This window comes from Lagopus muta, chromosome 1, assembly GCF_023343835.1.
Source record: "Lagopus muta isolate bLagMut1 chromosome 1, bLagMut1 primary, whole genome shotgun sequence".
Lineage (NCBI taxonomy): Eukaryota > Metazoa > Chordata > Aves > Galliformes > Phasianidae > Lagopus > Lagopus muta.
Genome location: NC_064433.1, coordinates 67,914,950 through 67,942,296, shown reverse-complemented (window position 1 = coordinate 67,942,296; position 27,347 = coordinate 67,914,950). Strand labels below are relative to the sequence as shown.

General features: G+C 37.5%; 1 protein-coding gene across 5 annotated transcripts in view; it reads left to right on the top strand.

Moving 5' to 3' along the window:
- SCUBE1 (signal peptide, CUB domain and EGF like domain containing 1) overlaps positions 1–27,347 on the top strand; it is a 201,027-nt gene that overhangs the window by 101,263 nt on the left and 72,417 nt on the right. For 3 of the 5 annotated variants that reach the window (XM_048964148.1, XM_048964141.1, XM_048964172.1), the window contains 3 exons: positions 2,175–2,300; positions 8,497–8,613; positions 11,473–11,562. In XM_048964148.1, the coding sequence (XP_048820105.1) occupies positions 2,175–2,300; positions 8,497–8,613; positions 11,473–11,562 (333 nt within the window). The remainder of the gene's footprint in view (positions 1–2,174; positions 2,301–8,496; positions 8,614–11,472; positions 11,563–27,347) is intronic. The other 2 variants (XM_048964163.1, XM_048964156.1) reach the window with 1 other exon arrangement.

The following is a 27,347-nucleotide window of genomic DNA, read 5'->3' as shown; positions in this document are numbered from 1 at the left end:
GTGTTAGATGCTGACCCACAAGGACCGAGTTCAAGATTTCTGTGAATATGTGGGATTTGAATTAGCACAGCAATGAAAGCCTCTAAAAGCACGTTCAATGTCTGTATCACTTGTATGGTTTAGAAAGCTAAAAATGCCCCTATCATGATGAAGAGAATTCTGATAGGTATTGCTCCTTGGCTTAAACATTATCAGGAACCACTCCTAGCACTTGTATGTTTGTTGAACAACTGGAAGGTTTTTTTAATATAATCCAAGAGAAGAAGAGTAGTGGGTTTGTTGGAGATTGTTTATGCTTATGGTGAATAACACAGATAATTGAGCTGTCTAATAAATAGTGAAGAAACAAATCCAACCAAAATTGCTTACATATAATCTTACATGAATGCATCATCTGAAGAATAGATTCTGTGTGTTATGAAGTATACAACATATTCACAGGCAAATGAAAATGCACCGGACAGTTAAAACCATTACATTTATTCATAAAACAAATAACAGTAAGCTCAGTAGAACTCAGATAATCACCTGTTGGACAGATAACTTCCTGAACTACCCTAGACTATACTTTGAATCCGTTATATTTTCATGATATAATAGAATATGGATACTGAATAGGGAAATTACAGGTCCTGTGTTTCTACACATAGCAAAGACACCATATGTTCCATAGCAATCCTCGCTGTACTTGCCCCAAAGAAAGTATATATTACTAGCCTTCACTACACTGTCAATTTTCTCATATCTCTGTCTTTTCCTTTTGAAATGGGAATTTCCATAAAGTTATAAACAAATACAGCCTATATGTACTTTCCATTATCTTTTCTTCTTTTGCTTCTTGAAATTAATGAGGTTCTTGTAAGCTCATTTCTCCAACTTGTTGAGTCTCACTGAATGGCAGTACAACCCTCTGGTGTATCAGCCACTCCTAGTTTTGTGTCATCAGCAGTCTTGCAGAGAGTACACTCTGCCCCATCATCTGGATTAGGCATGACCAGCCTGCAGCCTGTGGGCTGCTTGTAGCCTGGGACTGCTAGCAATGTAGCCCCACAAAATTGTAAAATTCTAACATGATTATGTGTTTTTTGGAGATATTTTTTCATGAGTTGAGTGCATGTAGCTTGAGTACGGACTATGCAGGTAACAGCAGAGATGTGGAGAGGTGCAGTGCTGACTTTGCCTCTCGTGCCTGCCTCAAGATAGTCAAATCAAAAGCTGCGTGTATTGCACGTTGCATGCTTCTGTGCTGCTTGGCAAGTAAAATACAGTGATTGCTGAGAAAAATATTTTGGACGGCCACAGAGAAGATGAAGGGCCTGGAGTATCTCCCACACAATGAAAGACAGAGTAGCCTGGGTCTGTTCAGCCTAGGAAAAAGGGGGGGATGTGATCAATGTTTATAAATATCTAAAGGGAGGAGGCAGGTGAATGGATGTGGCCAGACTCTTCTCAGTGGTGTGTAGAGATAGGACAAGGAGCAATGGTGTAATATTCAGATGTAGATAGTTCCATACAAACATGCAGAAGTACTTCTTTACCATAAAGGTGATGGAGCACTGGCACAGGCTGCCCAAAGAGGTTGTGGAGTCTCCTTCTGTGGAGATATTCAAGAGCCATCTGGATGCCTACCTGTGTGAGTGATTGTAGGGTACCTGCATTAGCAGGGGGGTTGGACTTAATGATCTCTTGAAATCCCTTCCAACCCCCGCAATTCTATGACTTCAGCTTGCCTACACATGTACGTGAACATGCACAGTTTTTGTTATTAGGCATACATTTCAGTTTTCTTATTTAATAATTAAACTTATTGCCAAAACAGAACCAATCAGTAAGACTTCTGAACACAGACTAGTAGAGTATTGTCTTCTAATAACAAATAAAACTCATGGTGTTAAGCATGACTTCTCCTTGTGAATTCATGCTAAAAATATAGATGGTGATAATGTATAAATATAGCTGGAGTTGATCCCAGGCACAGATATTTTGTCCCTCATTACGCTGTTTATGGTTGCATATGTCTTTTCATCTTCATTTCCCTTGTAACAAGAGCATGGTCTAGATACAAAATAAAAATTAAATGGCAGTGAAGCACTGGATGCGTATAATTAATGATGATTATTCTCCAATCTTATTTCAGTACTGATGCTTTCCATTTTTCTTTTTTTCTTTTACAGAGGGTATGAACTGTATGAACAAAGATCATGGGTGTGCACACATCTGTCGGGAGACGCCCAAAGGTGGGGTTGCCTGTGAATGTAGGCCTGGCTTTGAACTTGCCAAAAACCAGAAGGACTGCAAATGTAGGTAGATGAAGATTAAATTTCAAATGCCCTCAAATGTCTTATTTTCTTTATTGTTGTTGTTTTCCAGAAGTCAAGAAATCAACTTTGTTTTGGACAAAGGTGATTTGTGATTTTAGTAATGTGTCATTTCTGTCAACATTTTACTTGGGGTTGGATAAGAGGGATTGAATAACAACTTAAGCAGTGAGCTTTTTAGCAAAAATGTTACCAACTTTTATATCTTCCTATGAATGAAAATAGTGGTAGATCAGTTTAACCCAGGCCTTCCCTAAAAAGCAAAGCAAGAAAAAAGGATAGAGGATTCTAGCTTTTGGAGGTCTATAATGATGGATGCACTGATAAATCTACTAATTGGTCTAATGATAAATACACTGCAGCTATCAAAATATTAGTGTTATTTTCTTGTTTTTTAAGAATAGAAACGTTTGCTGTAGTTTTGATTCTACTTTACATGGGCTATTTTTGTTTTCTTGGAAATGTTCAACTATTTTGTATGTATTGTTCTTAAATGGGAAACTCTGAGTGATGTATTATAGGAACGGAGATACTGGCGGTGTTCATTAGCTCACAAATTTGGAAGCTAGAATTGTTCTGTACAGGTTAAAATAATTGGCCCTCTTTAACACTTTCATCTGAAAGCTTCTGAAGTGAATAGGTTTCTTTCTTATGGCTGCAGTGAGTATTAGATCTGACTCCAATAGCTTGCCTTTCTATCTGGTAGCTTTGTGAAGTACAAAAAAAAAACAAACAAAAAAAATGAGAGTAGCAATGAAGCAACATAAAACATATTGTGTGCTTGCCTCTTTTCAGCCCAGACAGGGTCTGGTTTCCTTGGTAAATTTAGAGGGTTTCAGACTGATAGTATCTGATATACTCTGGTATAACCTTGTGTGAAGAAGTGGCAGATAACCATTTTGTCACTAGATGAATTTTAATTAACCAGTTTGCAATTTCATCAGAATACTTGGAGAGATTTTCAGAAGCCCTAAGTATTGGGCCCCCAAATCCACTACTAAGGGGGCACGTTTCTCAAAGGAAAAATACATGAAAGCATAAAAAATTGGTGGGATGGCTCTGTTTTTTTATGCATGTATTGTGTAACTGTATCATTGCATACCATCTACATGATTACTTATCACCTTATCATATAATTTCATACTAATAAGGCAATCACTATTGGTGTCTTGCTTCTTTCATGATGGACATTGCTCATTAACAGGGCTTTTGCTTGATAGTTTCCTTTATAACTCATTGCCATGCCTTGCTTGCTGCACAATGTTTAAACTCTATCCTGAACATAAAGTTTTTAATTTCCTCATGGATTTTCCCATGATACTCATTACAGTGATATCAGAGTGCTACTTAGGCATTGTTCTTGCATTTTTAGAACTTTCTTGCCAAGTTAAAAAGTCCTGTTTTGCCTATCTTACAAATGGGAGAAATGCTATTGTCAAAGTTGTTTAGTATCAACAGCTGATGAACAAGAAATACTCAGAACACAGTTCTGCATTTATAGCGCTTAGTAGGATCAAAGCCAAGCTCCCAACAGCTCCTTGCAGTGGAGAAGAGTAATCTGTAATAGATGGGATTCGTGTACCTTGCCAAGCCCTAAGTAGGATTTCCATATCAAGGACAGAAATCAATTGGAGTTTTATAGGGCTCTACTCACTGCCATCCTTTCTTGACAGTGAGACAAGGATTCTCCAGCTGGTTCCACAGACCTTACTTTCCCAGTTGTGCATTAAACACTTTGAATAAAATAGGAATGTTGTCTGCATTTGTCATTAAGGATAGCTATCACAGTATTGTAAGTCTTATGTGCCAGAAGACTGGTAATTTGTAGCTTTTGAATCCTTAATACTGCAACCTTAGTGTTTTTTCTTAATGTTAATTTTAAACATGCATTTTCTCAGTTACAAAATAGATCTGTACACTACATTAGGAAAATAGAAAGCATTCAAAGAAGTGGTGTCAGAAAGCCATCTAGAAATGCACCAGGCAGGATCATACAGATCCAGACACAATTCCTTAGCAGAGCTTCTTCCTTTAGATTCAAATCATCAGTAAATTACCATCTTCTGTGTATACAAACCATTATAGGAATGTGCTTTGTTAGTGATTCTCTTTGATACCTGCTTGAAGCAGAAACGTGCGATTTTAGGAATAGAAATTTGGTTCCAGATAACATTGGAAAACATCGAAAATTACTTCCTCTTTCTGTATCTGTATCCATGATTGATTTTCAGATCCTGCTAATGAGTATGATAGCACTAGAATTTTTTTATAAACATTCTTTTTTGTCAAACATGGACAAAACAAGGCATTTTTTATTAATTAGCTCTATCAATTTTGCTGAAACTTGAAGAAGTGGGAAGAAACCTAGAGCAGATACATATGCATGCCAGTTTTAACCTGAAATACATAGTTCTGGCAGAGTTATAAGCAAGTGAAAGCTGAATCTTTTAATGAAAAATACTAAATAACCTTAGCTACAGCTATTTCTATGTGCTCCCTTTTGTAATAGCGTTTAAGTGAGCAGGAGGGCCAGTCCTAAGTCATTTCAAGAATCTGGTCTAATATGTTTGCAATAAAATGTTCTGCCACCTATGCCTAGTTGCAGCTTTTCAGCCTCTGTTGACAGTTTCAGCAATTCACTGTCAGTACAAAGATTTCCAGAATGTTAAAATGTAAGGCCATGCTACAATGAATAGTGCAAACAATATTGCATGCATAGATTTATCACAAAGAAAGAGACACCCATTTATTTATAGAAATCACACATTTAATGGCCAAATTAGTTAAAAAGTGCTGCGATTCATCTGGAATTGCAATGTACTGGCTCTGTCAATATGCTGGATAGCCATGTTAGCATGTAGTTTATTACAAGAACAAAATTTCTAGTTTATTGCAAATCTCTGGCATCTAAACCATGAGATATATTTTATCTACATGCAGACATGATCAGGAAGTCATTGTCTGAGGATTTTTTGGGGGTCGATGGGTATTAAAGACTAGATTTGATATTTGGCCATATACTCTCCACATAGCCATTATGGTGGACGTGCTAGATGAAACAGATGAGAAAAATGATTATATCGAAGTTCAGAGTGGCACTGGAAGCTCAGTAAGTACTAAGATCTAGGCTGTAGAGTGGCTGAATTCTGTTATTTTTTATCTTCCTATTGTTTTAACATGGAAGATGTTAAATTACTCAGGGCAGCCCGTTCCATGCCCACCGCCCTGTGGTGCAGCCCCTGTTCCTGACCCCCATCTGCCCTCCCCTGACAGCTCCATGCCGTTCCCTTGGCCCTGTCGCTGTCACACAGCAGAGCTCAGCGCTGCCCCTCTGCTCCGGGTGAGGAGCTGCAGCCGCCATCGCGCCTGCCCTCAGCTCCTCTGCTGTAAGCCAGTTGTGCAGAGTATTTCCCTCCAACATGGGAAAGCCATGTGAAGATTTCACCTATTCAGAAATCTGTGTATCATATATTTTAACTCAGCTATCATGCCATAAAAGCCAGGAGAGGAAGCGCAGCACCTTGACTGTACTTAAGACAAGAGAATGCTAAACCACTATTGTTCATTCATTTAATTGAAACTTGTTCTGTAGTGTTCGAAAGTGATTTGTACCTGTCGGAAATTACCATTTTGCCTTTTTTTGTTTGCCTCTTCGATATCGCAAACTCTGAATGAGCACACACGTAGTCTACTGCATAGCTGTAGAATCCAAATTTATAGGAAGTAATTTTTTGAACAACTCTTTAGGATTTCTCATGAATTCGCTTTAATGGTTTCTGATGATAACAGAGTAGAGCTGGTTATCCCTTTGCTTTTAAATACTTTTGTGGGGTTTTTTTTCCCTCTAAGCAAGAGAATGTTTTTACTGTGTCACTGTCACAGAGTTAAGGCTGGAAGGAAATTGAAACAACATATTTTACAAATTGATTTTTTTTTTTTTTTTTGCCAATTTCACTTGCTGAGCTGCCAAGCTCCAGAATTTTAACTTGAGTCGATTTAAAAAAAAACAAACAAGTCACAGAGGAAACTCAAATCTTTCAGAAAGATAATTTACAGATATCTGTAAGAGACAATTGAAGGAGCAACATAAATTTTATGTTTATTGACTGAGTAGAACTGGAACTAGTTTTACTGAAATTTTAGTATACATGGAAGCTATAAAACAAGTGTGTGATTCTGCAGGATGTGCTATAAACAGCATCAGAGTAGTGCAGTTTTTCATAGAGAAGCATAGTAAGGAAAATTCCCTTATATTATGAGAATCAGAGCAACCGCGTTAAGATACTTTCATCTCTGCTAGTGGAGGTTTTTAGGCAAGGAAGGCCAAAAATAATCCCTGCAGTCCAGTTGTTTAAAATACACACTTTGATGGCTATTACACTTTAAAATAGTTAATAAAAATACTGTTGGTTAGAAATGTATTTAAACATGTGGCTTAAACTGCACCTTGAAGTTAATTTGTGATGGCAATGCAGTCCAACAGGAATAGAAATACTGAATGAATCTCCAAGCAGTCCAAGAGGCATGCAGGGTCAAGAGGGAGGGGAGGATAGTTAAATGGAAATCACCTTATCCTGGCTAAGCTCTGCCAGTGTGCAGCCATTACTCTGTAAATTGCAAGCAGCTGCTTTCTGTATCATGTACAGCCCCTGTCTGATCACATCCCAAACACAGCCAGATGGAAGAGCAGCTCATGTTTGCATTCAAGATGCAGCCAGCTGATTCCACCACTTCGCTAGCTCTCAGCTAGGCTGCGGAACAGTATTTCATTTACCCCCAGGTTAAGCAAAAAGTGTTACATTATGTTGCACACATAATGTGGCATAGAGAGGGAGCCATGAGGAAAAGATGTGTCAAAAAATAATTGCTAATCTAAGAACGGACAAAAAGGAGTGAAAGAGGACAGGCATAGTGTTGAACAATGAGCCTCAGTTTAGATTTTCAGATCCCTGATTTTAAAATCCTATTAACCATTATCTTGAGTTTACTGAATATTCTAATTTGCTGCCCTGGCCCTTGTATAAACTCACTTATCTAGAGGAAAATTCTGCTAAAGATCAGTATGAGGAAGTTCATCTGGCTAATAAGAGTAATTATTTAAATTACTGTAACTCTATCAAAACACCTAAGTCATCTGAAATTTATAATATAACTGAATAATGATGCATTGAATTTCCCCTGTATCTGGCAATAGAAGTATATCCATAAAGATCCTAAATTGCCTGTACATAAAAAATATATATTGAGTTCAGTTTAGAACTGGTTCATTCAGCATCAAGCTATGTGATTGCAAAAGATTAAATGAAACAGGGGCAAATTGGAGCCATTGTATACCAGCTTAATATTTAAAAGCTATTTTGTCAGAAATGAAATCCATTGTATGACAAAAGAAATTGAATCTAATCTCTTAATTCTTGAGAACTTCAAACACTACCTGTCAGGAAAATATGCTTGCTTCCATGTAAAGTGTGCTTGCTTTAGTGCTTTTTAACATTTTAATTGCTGAAAGCAGTTTTGCCCTGTATGCTTGTAACCAAAAGTGACCTCTCCAACACTCTGTCCCTAGTTGAGGCCAAGTACACCACAGGGCCATATTTGTACTGTTTTTTGTCTAAGAGGAGAAAACTCCTGCATTATTTTTAAACATTCATGTACTTTAGGAGAACCAGTACTTGAAATAATAGATTTCAGGTCTTATGTGATTCTGTTCTTGCTGTTTGATCTCTGCTTCCTCCACTTAGAAAGCGAAGAAGGAAAAGAGAAAAGCTATATATAAGCTTGAAAATATGTCTGTGTTGGAGACTGCTCATTTCTTTATGCCATATACATTGCAGATAAGAAACATAAAACTTTTAGGAAAAGATGAAATTGGCTGTCCACCCATGCTGAAATTACTAATGCAAATAGACTAGGGGGAAACTAGCACTTGCTTCTGTTTTCTTTCTCTCGTTTTCTTTACTGCATGGATCAAAAGTTGAGGCACAATACAGTAGTGTGTGTAAGAGAATGGGGCTCAGGAAAAGTGTGGAATGTAAAACTGTAAATACAGATGCAATGTTGCCTTACGTCTTGGTTTGTTACTGCTCTTCTGTATTCTGAAAAGTCCTCAAGACTAATTGGTTTCATTGTCATTTTATTTATGTATACATATATACACATTCATTTGGGGCTTAACTAGTAACCTGTAACTATGGGAATGGAGGCTGCCAGCACACCTGTGATGACACTGATACTGGTCCTGTGTGTGGTTGTCATCAGAAGTATGCCCTGCATTCAGATGGACGAACCTGCATTGGTAAGTACTTCTCTGCAGCACGTTTTATTTCACATTCCTCATAGAATACATATGTGCACATACGTGTATGTGTGTGTGTGCGTGCATGTGTGTATGTTTGTATCTCACAGGAATTTAGCACCATTGCCAAGAGAAGTGTGTAACAGCAGTTCCTAGCCACAGGCAAAGCTCATGCTACATATAGAGAGAAGGATTTGTGCGTGTTGTGTTAAAGCGTTTGTTAATGGAGTATCCCTTTGTTACTCTTTTGTGATTTGTCATTTCTTTTCATTACGCTAATAATGTTTAAAATAAAAAGGTGTAGAACTTTCATTATGAGTGAAAGTTCAGCTCTTGTGTTCATTTTCACGAGTAAGACTTCCTTGCGTAAGTAAGGTGAGGAAGATGGTCTTCTTTTCCTAAGCTGCTACAGGAAAAAAATTATTCACTGTGATGTGCTTTCCTCCGTGTTGTATTTTTTTGTTATTCTAAAGTTTACAGTAGTTGTAGTCAATATGCTTTCACTAAGATTATCAATAGGAAAAAGCTATCCAAGAGACAGAGCATCTTGGGAGATGCTATGCAAACATTTATGAGTGTAAAATGGATTATTTGCATAACAGTTTCTTTCCACTCTCTGCATTTTTTTAATAAAAAGGGGTAATTTTGCATAATGCAAGTTAGAATTTGAAGATTCTTACAGATCAAAACCTGAAATCCATAATAGATAAGTATTGTGATGTTGCTGACTTTTTTTCGTTTAATTTCAATTCCTTATAAATTCCCAGTAATTCCCTGAGGTTACAAAAAAATGGGCACATATTTATCATCTTTTCTCTCCTTTGTCACTATTGCAAGACAAAGCACTTGATCTAAACCCCATGGAAATCTGTCAGTTATCTTTAATGTTCTCTTGGTCAGATCCATGGCATGAAACTCAGGGGCTGCATGGAGCCTCACTCACTACTAATGGGTTTGATTGCACCAATTTTGTGATGGGACGAGAGCTGTATTGGCAGAGGTAGAGCTGAGCAAGGTTCAGCGCTGGACTCTGCCGTCCTGTGTTATGCACAAGCTATGGCTCAGCTTGCAGGATCTCTCAGCCACTACTTTTTGTTTAACACAGTGGGCTCAGTCTTACAGGCCCTCTGTTTAAATAACCCTCCCTGAAGTCTGTGGCAGTTCCAGATGCAGAGAATTTGCAGGGCTGAGAACCTTAAGAGCAGCTTGTATTGAGTGGATAATTGATCTTCCGTTTCTTAGCATTCACCAATATCCTCAGATTGATGTTTTATATTGTCCAGCATGTAAAAATGGTTTCCAAAGCTGTGTACACTGCACCTGTTTTTCACTTTTTTTTTTCCCATTTTTGTAATGTAATACATATAACTCCATGTTACATTCCTTGGTCTTGTGATATAAGTCACATATTACTTCCTGTGCTGATTTTCTTCCCTCTAAGTAGTTCTTTCTCTTAGAATGCTTTTTAATATTTATTTTATTTTATTTTACATTTTTATTCCTGCTTTCTGGTGATGGTTCCTGATTGCCTGTCTTGTCTGATAACTGACGTTCATTAATTATTTACAGAATAAAATAAATAAAAAACTCAAACAAAAGCCTCTATTGCAGCCTGATCCCATCTAGAACTTGTTAAGAACAAAACAAAACAACTTCGTTACCACTCAACCATGTAGTGTTGCCACAAATAAAACCTGCCAGCCTCCTCCTCCTCCTCACTTCAGTGATTCTAGTGTTTGCTGTCTTCAGTGGTGTATATATTCCAGTCATCACTGCAAGAATGCAAACCTCTGCAATACCAGAGAAATACTTTTTGACCCTTTGTCTAACATATTTTGTCTTTGTTTAACTTATCCTTTTATTTTTTATGTTTACTGCATGTGAAAGTCCCCACCTGCACTTTGGTTTTTGTTTTTCTAATTCCTTCTCTGTATAAATCATTTTATTTACCAAGCTGCTGCTTCTCCGTTGCTCTCCTGTATGATAAATCTTTATTTTTATTTCACTTACTGATCATTTCTTCCCACACTTGTGACTGTTTCTGTGTATTTCTAATGAAATATAACCAGACTAAATCCTCATTATGCCATCTGAAACTCTTACATATAGGATACCAGAGACTACCTTGTACAATGACCTTTGCTGACATCATCTTGCTTACTGCATGCTCATAAAATTACTAAACCCTGTTCTTGCAACATCTTTTCTAGCATTGAATGTTTAGCTAGTAGTGTTTCATAGACAAGCAGGCAACCAGCACTGCCCAAAATTGATCTTTTTTGTGTTTGTTTGGTTTGTTGTTTGTTTATTTTTGTTGTTGTTTTTGTTCAATTTGCATGCTGTTGTTTGATTCCTCTTCATGATGTGTCAATGTGTATGAGACTGTGTTGCACCCGTACCCATCCATCACCGGACTCTTCTTGCTCTCTCTGTCTATACTGATCTTCTTCCTGCCAACTTCAGATCATGGTGTCACCTGTAGTCTGAATCACTTTATGGTGTGTCTTTAATAGTTTGTTAAACTGGCATCCTTGAGTTTTAATTTCCGTCATTAACTCCTCTCTGGGGCACTCATGTCAGCTGTCTTTTCTCCCCTAGGAATCTGTCTTCATGTATCTGGTTAATTACTTTGTAGTTGGCCATTCTTTTTCCTCCCCTTTTTCTTTCTTCTTTCCCCAATTTCCCATTAATTTTTTTCCTGGGATCTCAAAGGGAATTAACTCTCTAACGGGGATTTAGTGCTTTCATGCCTTGCTTCTTGGCTTTGGCTGTGCCATGCCAAGAAACTGTCTTAGGCAGTGGAAAATTGGGCTTGTGATTAACCAACTGCTCCATGTTTGTCCCTTACTTGTGTTTTAGAGAAGGATGAGGCTGCAATTGAGAGTTCTGAGTACAATGCCACGTCAGTAGCTGATGTGGACAAGCGGGTGAAACGGCGGCTACTTATGGGTAACACTTTTCTTCCACTTCCTTTGTTGTGCTCTCACTTTTGTCTGTATGTGTGTGGGGGGAGGTTCTCTTTTGGTCTCATTTGGTCTTTTCGGTTTTGGTTTGGTTTGTGTTTTTTTTTTTGTCTGTTTGGTTGGTTGGTTTTTTTAGCCGGCTTTATCTGTGTGAAAAGGTCACCAATTTTTTTTAAGACCTCATCTGTTGTACAACTTCATTTCTTGTTTTTAAACTTTTTTTTTTTCATAACGCTGCAGCTTTAATGTTCAATTTCTTCTGCACAGAAAGAAGCTTTTGCCATTAACCTTACTTACCTTATGCAAGCTACTCCTTATATGTGAATTGTGTGTTTGTGTGTATGTGTTGCTCTAGGATTCCTAAAAAATCTCATGTGTTGCAGACTTGCCTTTTGACTTAAAAGTGGATGATGGTGGTAATATAAAACAATGTTCTATTACATATGTAGTGTTAAATGAACAACTGTATTTGACTACTTAGAATTTGCAGTGCTTTTGATCGAAATGTAAATATTATGACTGGAAATTGATTTATTTCCTTTGTGTAGCTATGTTAGTAACCACTGAAAGATCTTTCCCTCATGACTAGTGAGCTTCTTTATGTTCATGCAAGATTGAAGCACAGCTTGTTTCTCTGTTGTTGGAGCCTGAGAGTGGAGAGATGAGGAAGAGAATTGGACAATGTAGATAATTCTCTAGCTTCTCTCAGTTAACCCACTGCTCACCACTGTGCTGGTCTTCTTCATGCTACATGCGTGGCCTTTTGGGAACTGAAAGAGTAGAGTGGCTGCATTTCTGCCAGTTTCTTTTCATGTGACAGAGGGCACGGGGTAGCATAGACTGCTGAATGAAGCCAGCATTTTGGAGGCTTCTGAGTGGTTTGTTACTCTGTATTTTCAATTCTGATGCCTTAGACACCACATGTAATATTTCTGTTAGTTTTTAAGCATAGTGAGCATTGGTGAGGCATACCAAATAATCCATACACAAGATAGGGGTTCTTCACCCATTGGAGAAATTAGGGCACAACGAAATTCTGCTTTGTTCCCTCCTGGTAGCTGATTCCTTTCTTAAAAGCATTAAACCCATCACAGACTGCCCTTCTAGCTCTTGGCAGGCTGAGCTCTGGCTATAAGCATTTACACCTACCTTGAAGGAGCACCTCTGGAAGACCAGAGCCCAGATTACTGGGCTCATAATTGCAGTAGGTGGCAATGCTAATACAATGCTAATACTCTTATCTTGCCACCTATACTAAACCGTCCACTTAGTTGTAGGTCAGCAGGCAGTCACCATGCAGGAAATGGCAAGGTGTCCTCAGTCAAATATGGTGTTAGATGATAATTCTGAAGTAAAATGTTTTCTCTCCTGTGAATGCCTGGTCACACGTTCCTTTATTTTTAGAATATCTGTAATTGTTAATTAGCAGTTAATTTACAGATCTAGCAAGTGAACAGTATCTATTTGCTGTTTAGTGATTCACCATTTAAATTGATTTAATGTAACAAAAACTGTGGGACTGCTCATCTTGCTTTCTAAAGGTAATAGTAACAATTTTAGCTCTAATTTCAGTAATGCCTGCAGTCTTACATGAAGTCACTAAAAAAAAACATAAAAAAAAAAAACCAATATACCATTGGAAAATCCAGTCCTCAAAGTCTAAGCAGTGAGATTGCCCTGCCATTACCAGTATGTACAATATGTTTTAGAGAAACGGAGCACCAAAGCGCACTGCTTTGGTACTTCAACATCTAATGGAAGTAATTATCCAGCATGAAGGTATGTTCACACTGCTCACAAGAGTTCAGGCAAACAGAAGTAAACAATTATTATGAGCAACAAGATTCTTAGTTACACTGAGTCTGAAAGTTCTGTGTGGAGTCTAAAAGTAGGTTTTAGGGAGACAATGTAAAAAAAATCATTTTACAAAATACACTTCTAGGTTTTTGGTACCTCTTTTATTAGCAGGTATCAGCCAACAGCTTAGAGTTTGTGGACAGTTTTAATAACTGATTCCTTAGAAAAACATTAACTGGAGCTGAAAAGAGATTTAATTAGTAAATGTCAGCTGAGTGGGTGGCTTACTATTTAGGGATTTCTCTAATTGGTATTTTTAACCCTGTTTTCTGATTTTCAGAAAATCCAAATCTGTTTTTTTGACTGTCTTACTACAGTTCAAAAATGCAGATGCTTTCTAAACAGCCATTTTAGAAAGTATTTGAGGGCTCCTTGGGAAACTTTACCAGCTCTTGTAAATGGACTGTGATTTTTGACCGTAGGCAGTCATGGGGGAGTAGGAAAAGTTGATGACTTTATGCAATTTTAGTAAACTGATTACAAGACCTGAGTTGATAACTTCTAGGCTCCTGTCATTTGCTGTATTATTAAAATGACCGTGATCTTCATAATGGTTACAATCAGCCCAGGCTAAGAATAATCTTGCATGAGAATACTTTGGGAGAGTGGGAGCGCTGTCAGACAAGAGAGCCTGTGCAGCTCATTTCGCCGCAGCAAAACTGACTCCTTCTGTATCTCATACTGACTCTTGAAAAGGTCTGTGTCCAGACCTTTCACAGAGAGGTCCTGTGTCTTGTGGCTAAATCTTAAATAGAGAAAAGTAGATAAAATACACTCCAGTCCTTGCTGTTAGATGTATTTATTTTTTAGATCTTGTGAAGCAAATCAGAAACTGTGAGAAACTTTTCTTTAGAACCACCCAATGGTTCATAGGAATTTTCATCCAGTTTCTCTCACAACATTCAGAAATACGGTAGGCTTCCACATGTCCTTCATTTCCTTGGTCATAGCAGATTGGTTGGGTACAGAGTAAATGGTGCTCTCATTAAAAAAAAAAAACAAGTCACTGAATGACTTTTCTCTGATGAGTGGATGTGGCACTATCTTGCTGTTCCTACAGCTTGTTTACAATTCTTCCACTTCCAATTCAGTTGCCATTTTAGAGGGAAAATGGTTATACCCTTAATTGTGTTCTAGATGGACTTCTTCTGATATGGGCTGGACCAGTTGTGCACCATATTTTGTTTTCTCCCTTTTCTCTCCAGTAGTCAACTTAATTTGGTCTAGAACCCATGTAACTTCAGAACCTTCACAAAGGCTGCATTTCTTTCCCTCACCTTCCCTACACCTTTCCCATTCTTTTCAGTCACTGTTGCAAGATCCCTTTGTTTGACAATAAAATGCATTTCTTTTGGTTCTGTGATGTGTAGGATTTGTTCCTTCTTGTCTTGAGAAGACAATTATACAAAGTTCCTTTTATTGTATTGAAGAACAATGGTGCTCTGATTGCATTGATCCTGTCTTGAATTTAAGGAAGTGCAGTAACACTGAATGTTTAAGGTCAGAATAATGTTACAAATGGCAATGATACTGTTGCTACAAATGTCTTCAGATTATCTGAACCGTGCTCTGAAATTTGCTCCTTGCAAGATGTGTTCGTGTCATTGTTAAGTCAGGACATCTCAAGGTTTTGCCATTGGACACTGGTTTCTTGTGTCATCAGTAAGGCAGCATTCCTCATATAGATAGGAGCATAATTCTCTTCCCTTCCCTGGAAGATGGCTCCCAACATCACTACAAACCATTTTGCACTGGCCTGAAGTGCTTATAAAGTACTTTGGAGCTGTCCTGCACATTGTATCTACAGGAGTTTACCGCTGCCTAGGTTGCTTCTGCAGTGTCACATTGTACATGAGTAGGAGTAGAACTGTCAGCTGCAAGCTGAACCATTCCCTCCAGGAATTCAAGGTGCCTGAATTTTTTAGTGACAGTCCTTCAAAGAGAGGTCAGTTGAAGCACCGTTCCTGTTCTTACAGTTTCCCTACACAGTGGCTTGTAGAAACTATGCAGCTCTTATCAGTCCTCTACATTCCATGCTTCTGAAAAGTCAAGATCCTCTGTCAGGAAGCTTACATAAGGCAGGAACTCAAGATGGCATGCACCTAGTGTGTAATGTCATGCTGATAGTCATAGGAGGAAAGTGGACGGTCACTTACTTGAGACATGTTATCCATATGCACATTCGTATGATAAGCCACCCTTCTTTCTCCTAGTCCAACTAGATATTCTTGGGATTTCAGAGCTGAGAAGAATCAGTGGTATATGTTGGTCTTAAGGCAAAAAAATCTCAGATCTTAACTTACAAGAATGTATGCCTTGTGTGAGCATGTGAGTAGCATAAAAACTTCTGACTTTTCTAATAAGCTATCTTCTTTTTTTTTCTTCTGCCTCTCTCTGTGACACATTGCTGTTTTGAGGATTATAGTCTTTTCTACTGAAGACTATAAGCTTGGTAGAACAGTAAGTAGCCATTATGGCTTTCGTTTTGTAGGAATCATATAATAACTGTTCTTACGGACTTTTTAGTCTGTTATGCTTACCTGACCCAAGCGGTTGCTTCCTGCCTGGCAATTTATTGGGAATGTCAGGACTTGATCTCTTTGAATCACTACTTTCCTGCCAGTGGAAACATACAGCTCTATCTTGACTACAGGGAAATAAAATCAGCAAAGTTAACTGGGACTACCAGAGTCTCATTATTAAAGCGATTTTCTCCTGCCAGATGTAAAATATCATCATACCGGTATGGAAACATTCACTGGTTATTCTTTCAGTCATCCAAAGACCTATTCTCTGATGGTTCCCTGTGAATAACTTCTTCAACATCTTGAATTATTTGATGAGTATGACACACAATGATTGTGTGATTCATATAGAAGTCCACAGTTTTCTGGAGTTCAAGATCCTGTGAAAGAGCCAAATGTAGCTCCTTTCTGGCTCAGGAAGGAATACTGCAAAACTTTAGAACTTGTTGAAGCCACACTTTCTTTACCTAAAAACATCTTTCCTATGATAAACATTTTCTGGCAAAAGTCTTTCTTTTTTCCTAAAATCGGGTTTTGTATGAAAACTGTGGTTTTTATATTGCTTTAGCCTGGAATGGTCTTCAGGGATAGGAAGACAAAGTGCATGCAGTTCTGGTTAGAACATTTGTTTGGACTGAAGATCCTTTCATGGTGATTTACCAGTCATTTTCAAGGGATGCAATTGGGCTGTAAAGTGAAGTTGCTCTATTTTTGGAACCATTATTAATAACTGATAGCTTGATAAAGGCACGACATTCTTGCATTTCAGTAAACATAAGATAATAGAATTGAGAACAGGGTTTCAAACATGCTGTGTAACACCAAATACTGAGCTATCGGAATAAACTGTTATGAACTCCGGTTTTCCATTAGGAAGTTTCTGAGTGCCTTAGATTGTTTTGTTCCAAAGGGAAATAATGAATTTTATAGTCTTGATTCTAGAGTTTTGATCCTCTTTCAGAATAATAGTTTCCAGATGATTCTATTCTGTATTGGAAGAGCAGGAAGAAGGGCAAACAAGTGTTTATTTTCAAGTGTTCTTTCAAAGCAATTAACTTCTGACTTAGTTACAGCCTACCAAGCATTACTTTAAGACAAAAACACTTTTTCAGGATGTACTTCAGTTCCTAGCTTTGTTGTATTGCCTCCCAAGGCTCTTTCAAGTTACTTAAAATATGTCTTTATTTCTCTGAGTGGCATTTATCTGATTTAGAAATGCTTGCTAACAGAGAGCTTCTGTCAGAAAGCCAAATGTGCTGCCCTGTATGCATCCCAACCTTGTGCTTTAATCAATAAAGCATTTAAAGCATAATATTGACAGGCATATTGCTAGGAGAATCTCTAACTTAGTTCCTAACAGTGAGACCAAGACCCCACTTTTAACTCTTTCTGTCAGTTCTGCTTTGCTGTATGAAATCACAGAAAATAGGGAAAGGAATCCCTGAGGTTATTCATGCATTCTCTCTCTCCCAAGGGCAGATCCTTTCATCCTGAGTTATCGTCACTTTTATTCACTGAGTTTGTGAATGGTGTGCTCCTTCCTGTAAAAATCCTTTCTTTTTTTTTTTCTTTTTTTTTTTCCTCATTTCTTTGCTGATGATAAAGTCTCAGACCTTATCCAGAATTCCTTCCAATGCCTTCCATTGTTTTGCTTTTCCATTTTAAATGAAAGGATTTGCCCAAGGTCAAGACATAATGCCCTCTATCAGTGTTCAGAGTATTTCAGTTTTTCTTAAACACAGTTTCTCTATTTGGAAAAGACAGCACAAACAAAATTAATAGTGCTGTTTTTAAGTGGCCAGAATGGACCCATCCAGTGTTCATAAAGTACCTGATGCAATCTGTCAAGTGACAATACTTATATTTGGACTGTTCCCCTGAAGATGAATAGAAGTTTTCTGAAACGAGAACTGCAGGATTTGTGATTCACTGTGAGATGCACCTAGGCATTTCTTCACACATTCAGAATGTGGTAGTGCAGAATTCTCATCTTATTTTCATGCAAATAAAATTCTACCAATCATGAAATTGCAAGGAAATGAGGAGACAAGCATAACGAAGTGAAGAATTCCACATCCTGCAAGTTACCCTTTCTGTCTCACCTTTTTCATTCCCTGAATATGAAGCTCTTTCAGTTTCTACTTCTTTCTATTCGCAGCTATTTGTTTCTTTCATTATGCTCTTCTGAATGCTTTTTCTCTACCCTTTCAGCAGCACAGGGCGTAATTTGCATGAGAATAACATAGTTCTGACTTAACTGAAAATTCAGTTATTTCAAGCTCTATGTTTAAGTTTCTCCTTGTGCTTGTTGTTCTTTGGGTCTCTGCTTCTATCCTGATCTCATGTCATGTACTGCACATACTGCCACTTGCAATAAAATTCGTTTTATGGAGGGCAGCATGTATCCTCTATTTCATTTTCTTCTTAGCCAAACCATGTATACTCTCATATTAAAAGTAAGCTCAACTGTGTAGTCAACAGCACATTTTTCTCTAAAACTGCCTCTCCTAAGATTTGTCATCCAGGTTTCAGATTTAAAGAATCTGTGTACTTTTGGTTGGAATTTGAGTGGGATTTTGAGTGTTTTTTTTAATCTGGTTGGATAGCCTTTGTTAGGCATGGCCACGCAATTCACCTGCATATACCACTGATGCCATTAGTGATAAAACTGATTCAATAAGATTCCTCTACATAACATAAATGTGAAATGGAGGAGTGTGCTAAACAGAAATCCAGTATACATGGAATTCACATACGTATGTATTTGGTAGAGATGCTGTGATATCAGTGTGGAGTGAAAAGATAAGATATGAGCACAGGCTGCCTCTTAGCCAGGCTTTTTTTGATGTGAAAGGAGGTAACACATTTTAGCTTACAGTTAAGGGCTCATTTGATTGCACGTACTTTTTTGTTTTCAATTGAATTAATTTAGTGTTCTTGAAAGTTAGGGAACCAGTTCCACTCAGCTGAGTGATTAGGCCCTCTCAAAATAAAGAATCTTAAGTATGTACTTTTTCCTTCTTAAAAAATCACCCAATTCCTGGCCTTTGAGATTTTGCTTTACAAATGAATTTGTCTAAAATGTAAGGCAGTATTAACTGACATTCTGCATTCTCTGTCTAGAACTGGTTCTACAGTTTCATGTCTGCGGAGACATACTAAGAACCCATTGGGAATTAGTGCAGGACATAAAGCAAATGAGATAAGGATGCCAATTTGTACATTAACTCTTATCTGATGAACATTGATGGGCATTTTTAAGCTTTTCAGTATTCATTATTACTAATTGTCAGACATTTGCTTTCTTCTAAAGATATCTTTCATCTTTCCTCACTTGTAAGAATATACAAGTTCTCCAATCTTGTACACATAGTTTGGGGAGTCAGTTTGTGTTTCATTATGGATTAAATGAGAACAAATCAACTTGTATTTATGTGCTTTAGGATAAATAAGCATGTTATCACAGGAGCAGTTTAGAACAGCTTTTGTTAGGGTGCTGCTGAGGAACAAATTGCCAGCGTGTTAACCCTGTTTGTCTCTCCACGAGGCAATGTTAATTCACAGATTTCTCATTAAGAAAAGTCTATTCAAGGTAATCCATATACTACTTCCTGGACTGGCTAAAAAACAGAGTATCTAAATCTACCAACCTGCTTGTAGTCTTTAGCTTTCAGTCACATTGAGATTAACTTGTTTATATGTCTGAATCCTGAATTTAAGACAGTAATTCTGAGTTTTAACATACTGTGTTCAAGTCTTCTGCAATATTCAGTCCAAGTGTAGAGATAGATATAATTGTGTTCTGGATATTACTACTCACTTATTCTGAGCATTATTACTCTGAGCAATTAGGACAGACAAAGCTGGGTAACATATTGAAGTTCGGGGTTCCGGACTTCATGTGAATTGCTTTTTGGCTGACATAAACAGCGACTCAAAATAATATCCTGTAATGTGGTACATGTTTTGGGAGTATAGCCTGAGCAGTCTATTTCTGCTGACCCAGTGAGCTTAGGCTACCGCAAGCAAATTCCAATTGAAGGGCAGTGAACTGCTTTGACTTACACTGTGGTCAGTGTTATCATTTCACCAGTCTTAGGAACTAGGTAGGGAAAATATATCCCTTCATGTCCTCTTTACAGCTGTAGTTACTGCTTACCATTTCAGCCTCAACAGTGTACAGAAATTTGTTGAACTCAGAAAAAATTCTTTGTTTTGAAGGACTGCTGTTTCGTCTTATCCCTTATCTGTCTTAAAGTCAGGTATTGCCGAGATTTATGCTTTCAGACATTATACACCTCAGTAGTCTTTCAAATTTGAGTACCAGCACAAACCCATCTCTCCAAGTGGTGAGCAATTATCTTTAAACTAGTTACTAATTACTAACTAATGAGAAAAGAGGGTATGTTCTTGTGGTGCCTTAACTAGCAGGCAGCTCAGCACTACACAGGTATTCACACATTCTCCCACACTGGGATGTGGGAAAGAATCAAAAACAGGTGTAAGTGCAAGAATTCATGGGTTAAGATAAGGACAGTTTAATGAGGGAAGAAAATAAAATAAAATTTAAAAAATAAAAATAAAAAAGGGGATGCATAATGCAATTGCTCACCACCTACTGACTGACGCTCAGTCAGTCACCGAGCAGCAGCTGACCCTCCTGGCCAGTTCTCTTCATTCAGTTGTTCAGTATAACGCCACGTAGTAAGGGATATCCCTTTGGCCAGTTTGGGTTGGATGTCCTAGTTCTGTCCGCTGTCCCGACTACACATGATTTGTTTTCACTGCTGCTACTTTTGACCTTCTATTAAGTCATCTTTGCATGTTCGTACACGCATTGTTGAGAACAGTCTTTCCATTTAGTTGTTCACTGCCCTTTCCAGTCATTGTTTTGTGATCAAGAAGTTGAAAACAGGTCTTTTTAGATCCTGCTGACTGCAAGCTGCTGTTCTGGGTAACTGAAAAGATCAGAGAACCACGTCTCTGTCCAAAGGAAACACCATGTTGCTAGAGGTTTACTCTTCTTTTAATGCCTTGTGGAGGACAGGCTCGTTGGGAAAGAGCTGCATATTGATGAGAAAAAGGGAACTGACACTGATCAGTAGCACAACGTTTTTACCCTTTTAATACACTCTGGATATAACATGCAGTTAAGTTCATCCTCCTCCATGCAGAAATCCACACAGCATTTCTCTGTCATGTCTTGTTCTTGATATTGTATAGACCTGCACTGGTCTACACTGAAGAAGTTTTCTACAAAGATCGCTCTGAAAGTAATGCCTCCTATTTTATTATGTTGGCCCACAGCACGGGAGCTGTATATTGGTGGTATGGCAGTAGAGGCTGAACCTTCCAACCAATTTTCATTTCATTTTGTTGCAATACGACTGATGGCAGTGGAGGGTCAATGTGACAAAATGGCATCTGACATGGAAGTGCAGTGTGAAGCAAAGGCGTTTCCCTGAATTCCTCCATGCAGAACAAATTACACCCTTTGGCGTACATTGACACTTGCTGAATGTTGTAGAGATGACAGCAACAGTGAGTTACCTCTGCTGGTGCAGTTGTTTATGAGCACAGAATGCAAGCTCTTGTTTATTTTTGGTGAAGATGCACAGTTAAAAGTGGTGACTATGTTGAAAAATAGATTTTTTTATAGCAGAGAATTTGCTCTATCAAATGGTGTTCTTTGTATCTGTTTTTGTTTCCATGGAAATAAATATGAGGCATTATTTTTGGGGTGACTTTCATACATTGCCTGGTATCTTGGTAGCCTGCACAATGTAGAGTGTCTTCAAAATAGCACTTCTGCTTTTAGGCAGTGATAGGACGCACCCAAGTTCTAGTCAATCTTTTTCTGAAGGTTCTTTGTGATGACCATCTGGCTCAGCCTTCTTGTGGGAGGAGCAGGATTACAGTGTAGTTCTTTCTGAAATTTGAGTTCATCAGTTACCTTCTTACCTGCCTGCCGCTTATGTGCCACCCAAAGTTTTAGGTCTTAATAGAAACGAAACAATGACATTGTTACTTGTCCCCTTCATTCCTTTTAGCCATGTACAGCATCATTGTTTTTTTAAACCTTTTTGTCTTGTAAGAGAATCTTTTGGAAGTCATGTGTTATCATAAGCAATTTTTCCTCACACTGCTTTGGCAGGTTGACTGAGTTTTGCATATACGTGCAGGTATGTGCCCACATTCCAGAGCTTATAGTATTAATTTTTTGTGTAGAATATAATTAGAGCCAATTCAAAATGATGGACCATGTTTAGGACAAAACAGAAACATTTTCATCTGTTAATGAAGCATTCTTAAATTAATCCTGTTGCATATTGTACTAATTTAAAGCACTCTCAGAGTGGATGAAAAAGAAGAAATTCTATTAAGAATTTGTTTTTTTTTTCTGCAAAGTGTTACATTTGAAGAGGAATATTATATAGTCAGGGCAAAAATGAAATTAAAATTGGGCACAGTTGACACTTAATTTTGGTACTACTTGTAGTAATTTCTGTACTATCTGTAGCGATAAAAACAGTGGTGTTTAATGTTTCTTGATCATGTGTGCTAATGAATTTCAAAAGATATAAGAAAAACCTCTGTTTTACACAAAGAGACTAATACATCACCAAATTTCATGTGAGCTCCAAGTAATTTGCTAAAGATGACACAGCAGTTTATGGGAAATGTAAGAAAAAAATCACACCTCTGCTTTTGTGTTCCAGCTTTCAGAATTTGAGCATTTCTTATTGGAAATACACAAATATCAGATTCCAAAGAAATAAATGCATAAATGCTTGATACTGAACAGACATGCATTCTGCTCTTGAATTTGACATGATGCTTGCTGTGTTCATGGTCCCACCCTTTTCCTTCTTCTCTTCCAGAAATAAATAATGTGAAGTAAAAGTGAAATTGAGTCTATTCTCTATAGAATAGGTGAATCAGTCTTCTTGAGCTATAGATTCATGTAAGTTGAAGGGAGTTCTGTAGATCATCTGATCTGATCTGCTCAAGGAAAGGCCAATTACACCCAGTTGTTCATGGCCATGTACTGCTGAGTTTGAATATCTCCAAGGACAGAAATTTCACATCCTCCCTGGGTACCTGTTCTGATGTTTGACCACTCTCTTTGTGAACATATTTTTCTTTATATTAAGTTGAAATTCCAGCTTAAATTTGTTGCTTCGACAGTCCCCGTGATCCGACCCACTCACTGTATTATCCACTTAACCAGTCTCTTTTTTCTTGCTGCAGTCATAAGGATACTACAGATAATCATGCCAAAGCACTTGCTGAATTTAAGATGAACAGCATCCACATCTCTGCCTTTATTCACAGACCAACTCATGTATAAGGTGATCCTGTTAGCCAGGCATGGTTTGCCCTTAGTAAGCTGTTTTTTAAACATTCTCAAATCTTCCTCTTGTCCTTCATGTCCTTGGAAATGGCTTCTGTTACGATTTTTGATGTGAGGCTCACTGGTCTGAAGTTTCCCAGAGCCTCTCACTTGCCCTTCTTAAGCTGTCTTCATCAGTCATCAGGAACCATACTTCGTGACTTATAAAAGATTCTATAGAGCGACATCACTAAGACAGTTATATTATATTACTTTATAATCTTCAGATATCTACCTTCTCGTTTGCACCATATCTCAGTTTCTAAACCTTGTTTTGAATTTTAGATGAAATTGGTCCAAACTTTTCCAGAAGTCTAGATTTGTCCAATTTTCAGTGATACTCGAAATCACACTATGTTCTTTTGACTGTAAAGATAAAAAGAAAATAAAATGATTGAAGGGAGATTTTGAATGGCTTTATGAAATAATTGATGACTTCTAAAAACCAGAGTTGAGTAGAGGCTTACATTTTGAGTTCTTATATTTTACATATTTCATAAAAAATGAAATGGAGGTTATCAGAAATGTTCCCGAATCATGATAAATGTATTCAATTCCAGGAATTTTATAGTATTCAAAGCCAAATAAGTACTGTCTGATGTTAGATCTGTTTTGAAGGAAGTGACCAGGCTCTCTGACCTCCTGATAAAGATTCTGCTTTAGTTCAAAAGATGCAGAATAGAGCCCGGCCCTCATCTCTCTCTGCTAAACCCTTGCAGGCACTGGAGTGACGCATTAAAGTACTGAATACCCATGTAACTTCACCTACTAACTTAGTAAACACCCTTAATCCAGTGCTGGAGGACTGACAGTGCAAGCTTGTACTTTTTAATAGAATATTTGGTTTATTAGGATGTTTAGAAACAACACATAGTAGTGTAATGGACTGATGTAGTAAAACATAGTTATATTATGTTGGTAATGAATTTGATTTCTTCTTGTTTATCAATCCAGGGAGCAGATATATAAGTCTGTTTCATTATAAAGAATGAATAATAAAGAGCTGACAGTGGAAAATATAATATATGCTTTCCCACAATGCCTTATATATGTAAATAGATTTCCTTTTATTTAGATCCCTGTTTCTGTCTGCATTTTCTGGAGGGAATTCAGTAATGATATGAGCATTATTTAAAATTCTAGTTAAGGTTAATAGTTACAAAGGATGAGCTTTATCACAATTCAGAAGGAGACGAAATATCACTGTTTTGTCTTCCACTTCTTTTCTGCTCCTTCATCGTAAGAAAAAACATCAGAAAAACTGGAAAAGCAGTGACCTGTAGGATGAATATCATTGTGAATCTAATCCTAATTTTGAACATCTCTTCTTTCCCTTCCGTATAAGTATAGCATCTCTAGCATGATAGCTTGGAAATAAGACATTTATTTCTGCTCTGAAACTTGTATTTGCATTTCAAATACATACTAAAGTTTGATGGGGGAGAAGGATAGGTTGAAGTCATTTCTAACAGAAACACAAGTGGTGATGTGCTTCGGTTTATGTTGTATATAGGCCTCAGCACTTCTATTTGATGTAGTTTGTAATACCTCTTTCCCACATTCTGCTATTCACATTTGCTTTCTTTTACTATTTTTTTTTTCTCGTGACCTTGAGCTTAAGGAATTTCATCAATACATTTCTCTGGTTATTCAAAATGTTAGTAGGTAATGTCAGAAGTCCTCTCGCTCACTTGGATCTTCATTCTGTATTAGAGTTCATCACGTATTAAAGTCAGAGTCACCAGGAAAGCTGAAGGGAATTTAGCCTTTTTGGTTTGTTTTACTAAATCTCTGTGAAAATAAGAAAAGCTAGCTTGATTCACTCTATTTATACATAGAAATAACTCTTGTTCACTGGATGACCCTTACCCTATAGATCCAGTCATCCATGCCATGGGAAAAAAAAATTGTTGTGTCAATTCATTTTCATTGGATGTCATCCAGAAAACAGAAATATTGCTATTCATGTTCATCTCTTGCTGATGAACTGCAATAAAGGACTCTTCATATGCCAAAGCTAATCTGCTAACATAAGATTTACTACTGTTTGCAGTGCCATGCCAAACGTACATCTTTAGCACTTTTGCCTGGTTTTTAACCTTAACTCTTTAACTCTTTACTCCTGATTAGTCATTCTACTGTTAAACTGTACTGAAGGAGGGGAAAAAAAAAAAAAAGAAAAAAAAAAAAGCACTTCTAAATGATCTGAAACTTCTTCCTTTGGCATATGAGGATACACACATGCATTCATATACAAATGGAAATTTCTTCATTTTACAAAAGAATTCTCCTAAGAGTAATGTCGGCATCGAAAGCTATTAAGTAGTCCTTCCAAGGGAAGTAAATGAAAATCAAAATTGAAGCAGGTAGGTTCAGGTCCTGCAAGTCCTACCTAAATAGTCTGTGCTCATGCAAAATGGCCCATTCATTTTGTTGGAGAACACAGGTAAGCAAGGACTCTGCCTGAGAATAAAGATGTATAGACGCAAGTCCATCTTTAGAAAGCTGTTGCAAAAACATGGCAATCTACTTACTAGCTGTGCTTTCTGGTAGTTGTGTGCAAATTCATTTGTATACTGATTCTTTTTTTTTTTCAATATGATGTTATTATATAGCATATATGGTATAAATGTATACATATCTAGTACAGCGTGAATGAATGTATATGGACAGCAAAGTTTTGTCTCATGCTGTTAATGCATGCGTGCCCCTTACCCCTCGATTTCAACTTGGGTCATCAGTGCCAGCAGCTTACTCCAAAACTAATACATAGGTCTTTACTTGTTCAAAATTGAAAACAAATTTATTTTTCTTTTACTTAGAAGCAGGGAAATCCCTCCAAAGGGGCAGTCACCTTGAGGGTATTAGCAGAGGCTACTTTAAAATAAAAATGCTTTAGTACCAGTCAGTTTAAAGATAAAGCCTTTTCTGTTCTGTGTAAATAATTTTTGATCAACCTACTGTTCTAAGGCAGTTCCTTATTAGCATATCCTATAGTGTATTGTGAGACCCTGTCTACAGAGTACAATTGTGACACAGGCTGTGAATATTTAGCAATAAGAGTCTGTAAATCTGAGTGAGTAGTGACAAAGCCTCTCCAGGGAAAGCCAAAATGAGGTGAACTGTGTAGAATAATGGCATCTTGGGGGGAGCAGGGAGATTATTTTAATTTAATCAAAGCCAGAGTAACTGAAAAAGATACTATTAAAAGGGCTTACTCTCTGAAGTAAGTACTTTTCAGATAAATTCAGAGTTCAAACTGACTAAATTGGCATCCTTGCATCCAGCCTATTCTCTGGATCAAAGCAAAGTTAATTGTTTCACTTGCCTTTTATCTATTTTATGGGTGTGTGTGTGTGGGTATGCATGTGTATGTATGTGTAAGGTTTACGCATGTGCTCACACAAGTCACAGAAAGTAATGGCATTGAGGGAGTGTTCTTCACTTTTTTTTCTCTCTTTTTTTTTTTTTTTTTTTAGTGATGAAGTTGAAGATTTTTTTTTTAGTGTGGTGGTACCTAATAGCCATTGCCCACTGTTGTAAAAGCACTGCAGTTTTCCCTTGCCTGTGTTTGCCCAGCCACCCTTCTACATACTACAAGCACTGGGAAATTTCAATGACACAGCTTGGAATGGGTTCAGTGACCTCAATTATGCCCTCCCACCCACTCCAAACTCCTTTCAATTTGCAAAAAGCTTTAAGTGGACAAAACCCAGATGCCTTTTGCTTGTAGTTCAGTAAGAACAGATTGGGCATGTAGATTCTTGTCAAAGTGATATATGTAGTTCATTTTCCATTAACTCTTTCTTAACTAAGGATTTAAAAGTCTCGGTTCCGTGTCTAGCACTCTGCTTTGCTTTCTACTGCTTTTTAAAGTTCATTATGCCTACAACATCCTTTAAAAAAATGAACCTTAAAAAGCCTTGGCTAGACATTGACTGATATGAAACAGACTGAATGTTTGGTTCTGCTTTTAAAGGCAATCACTTTTTTTTT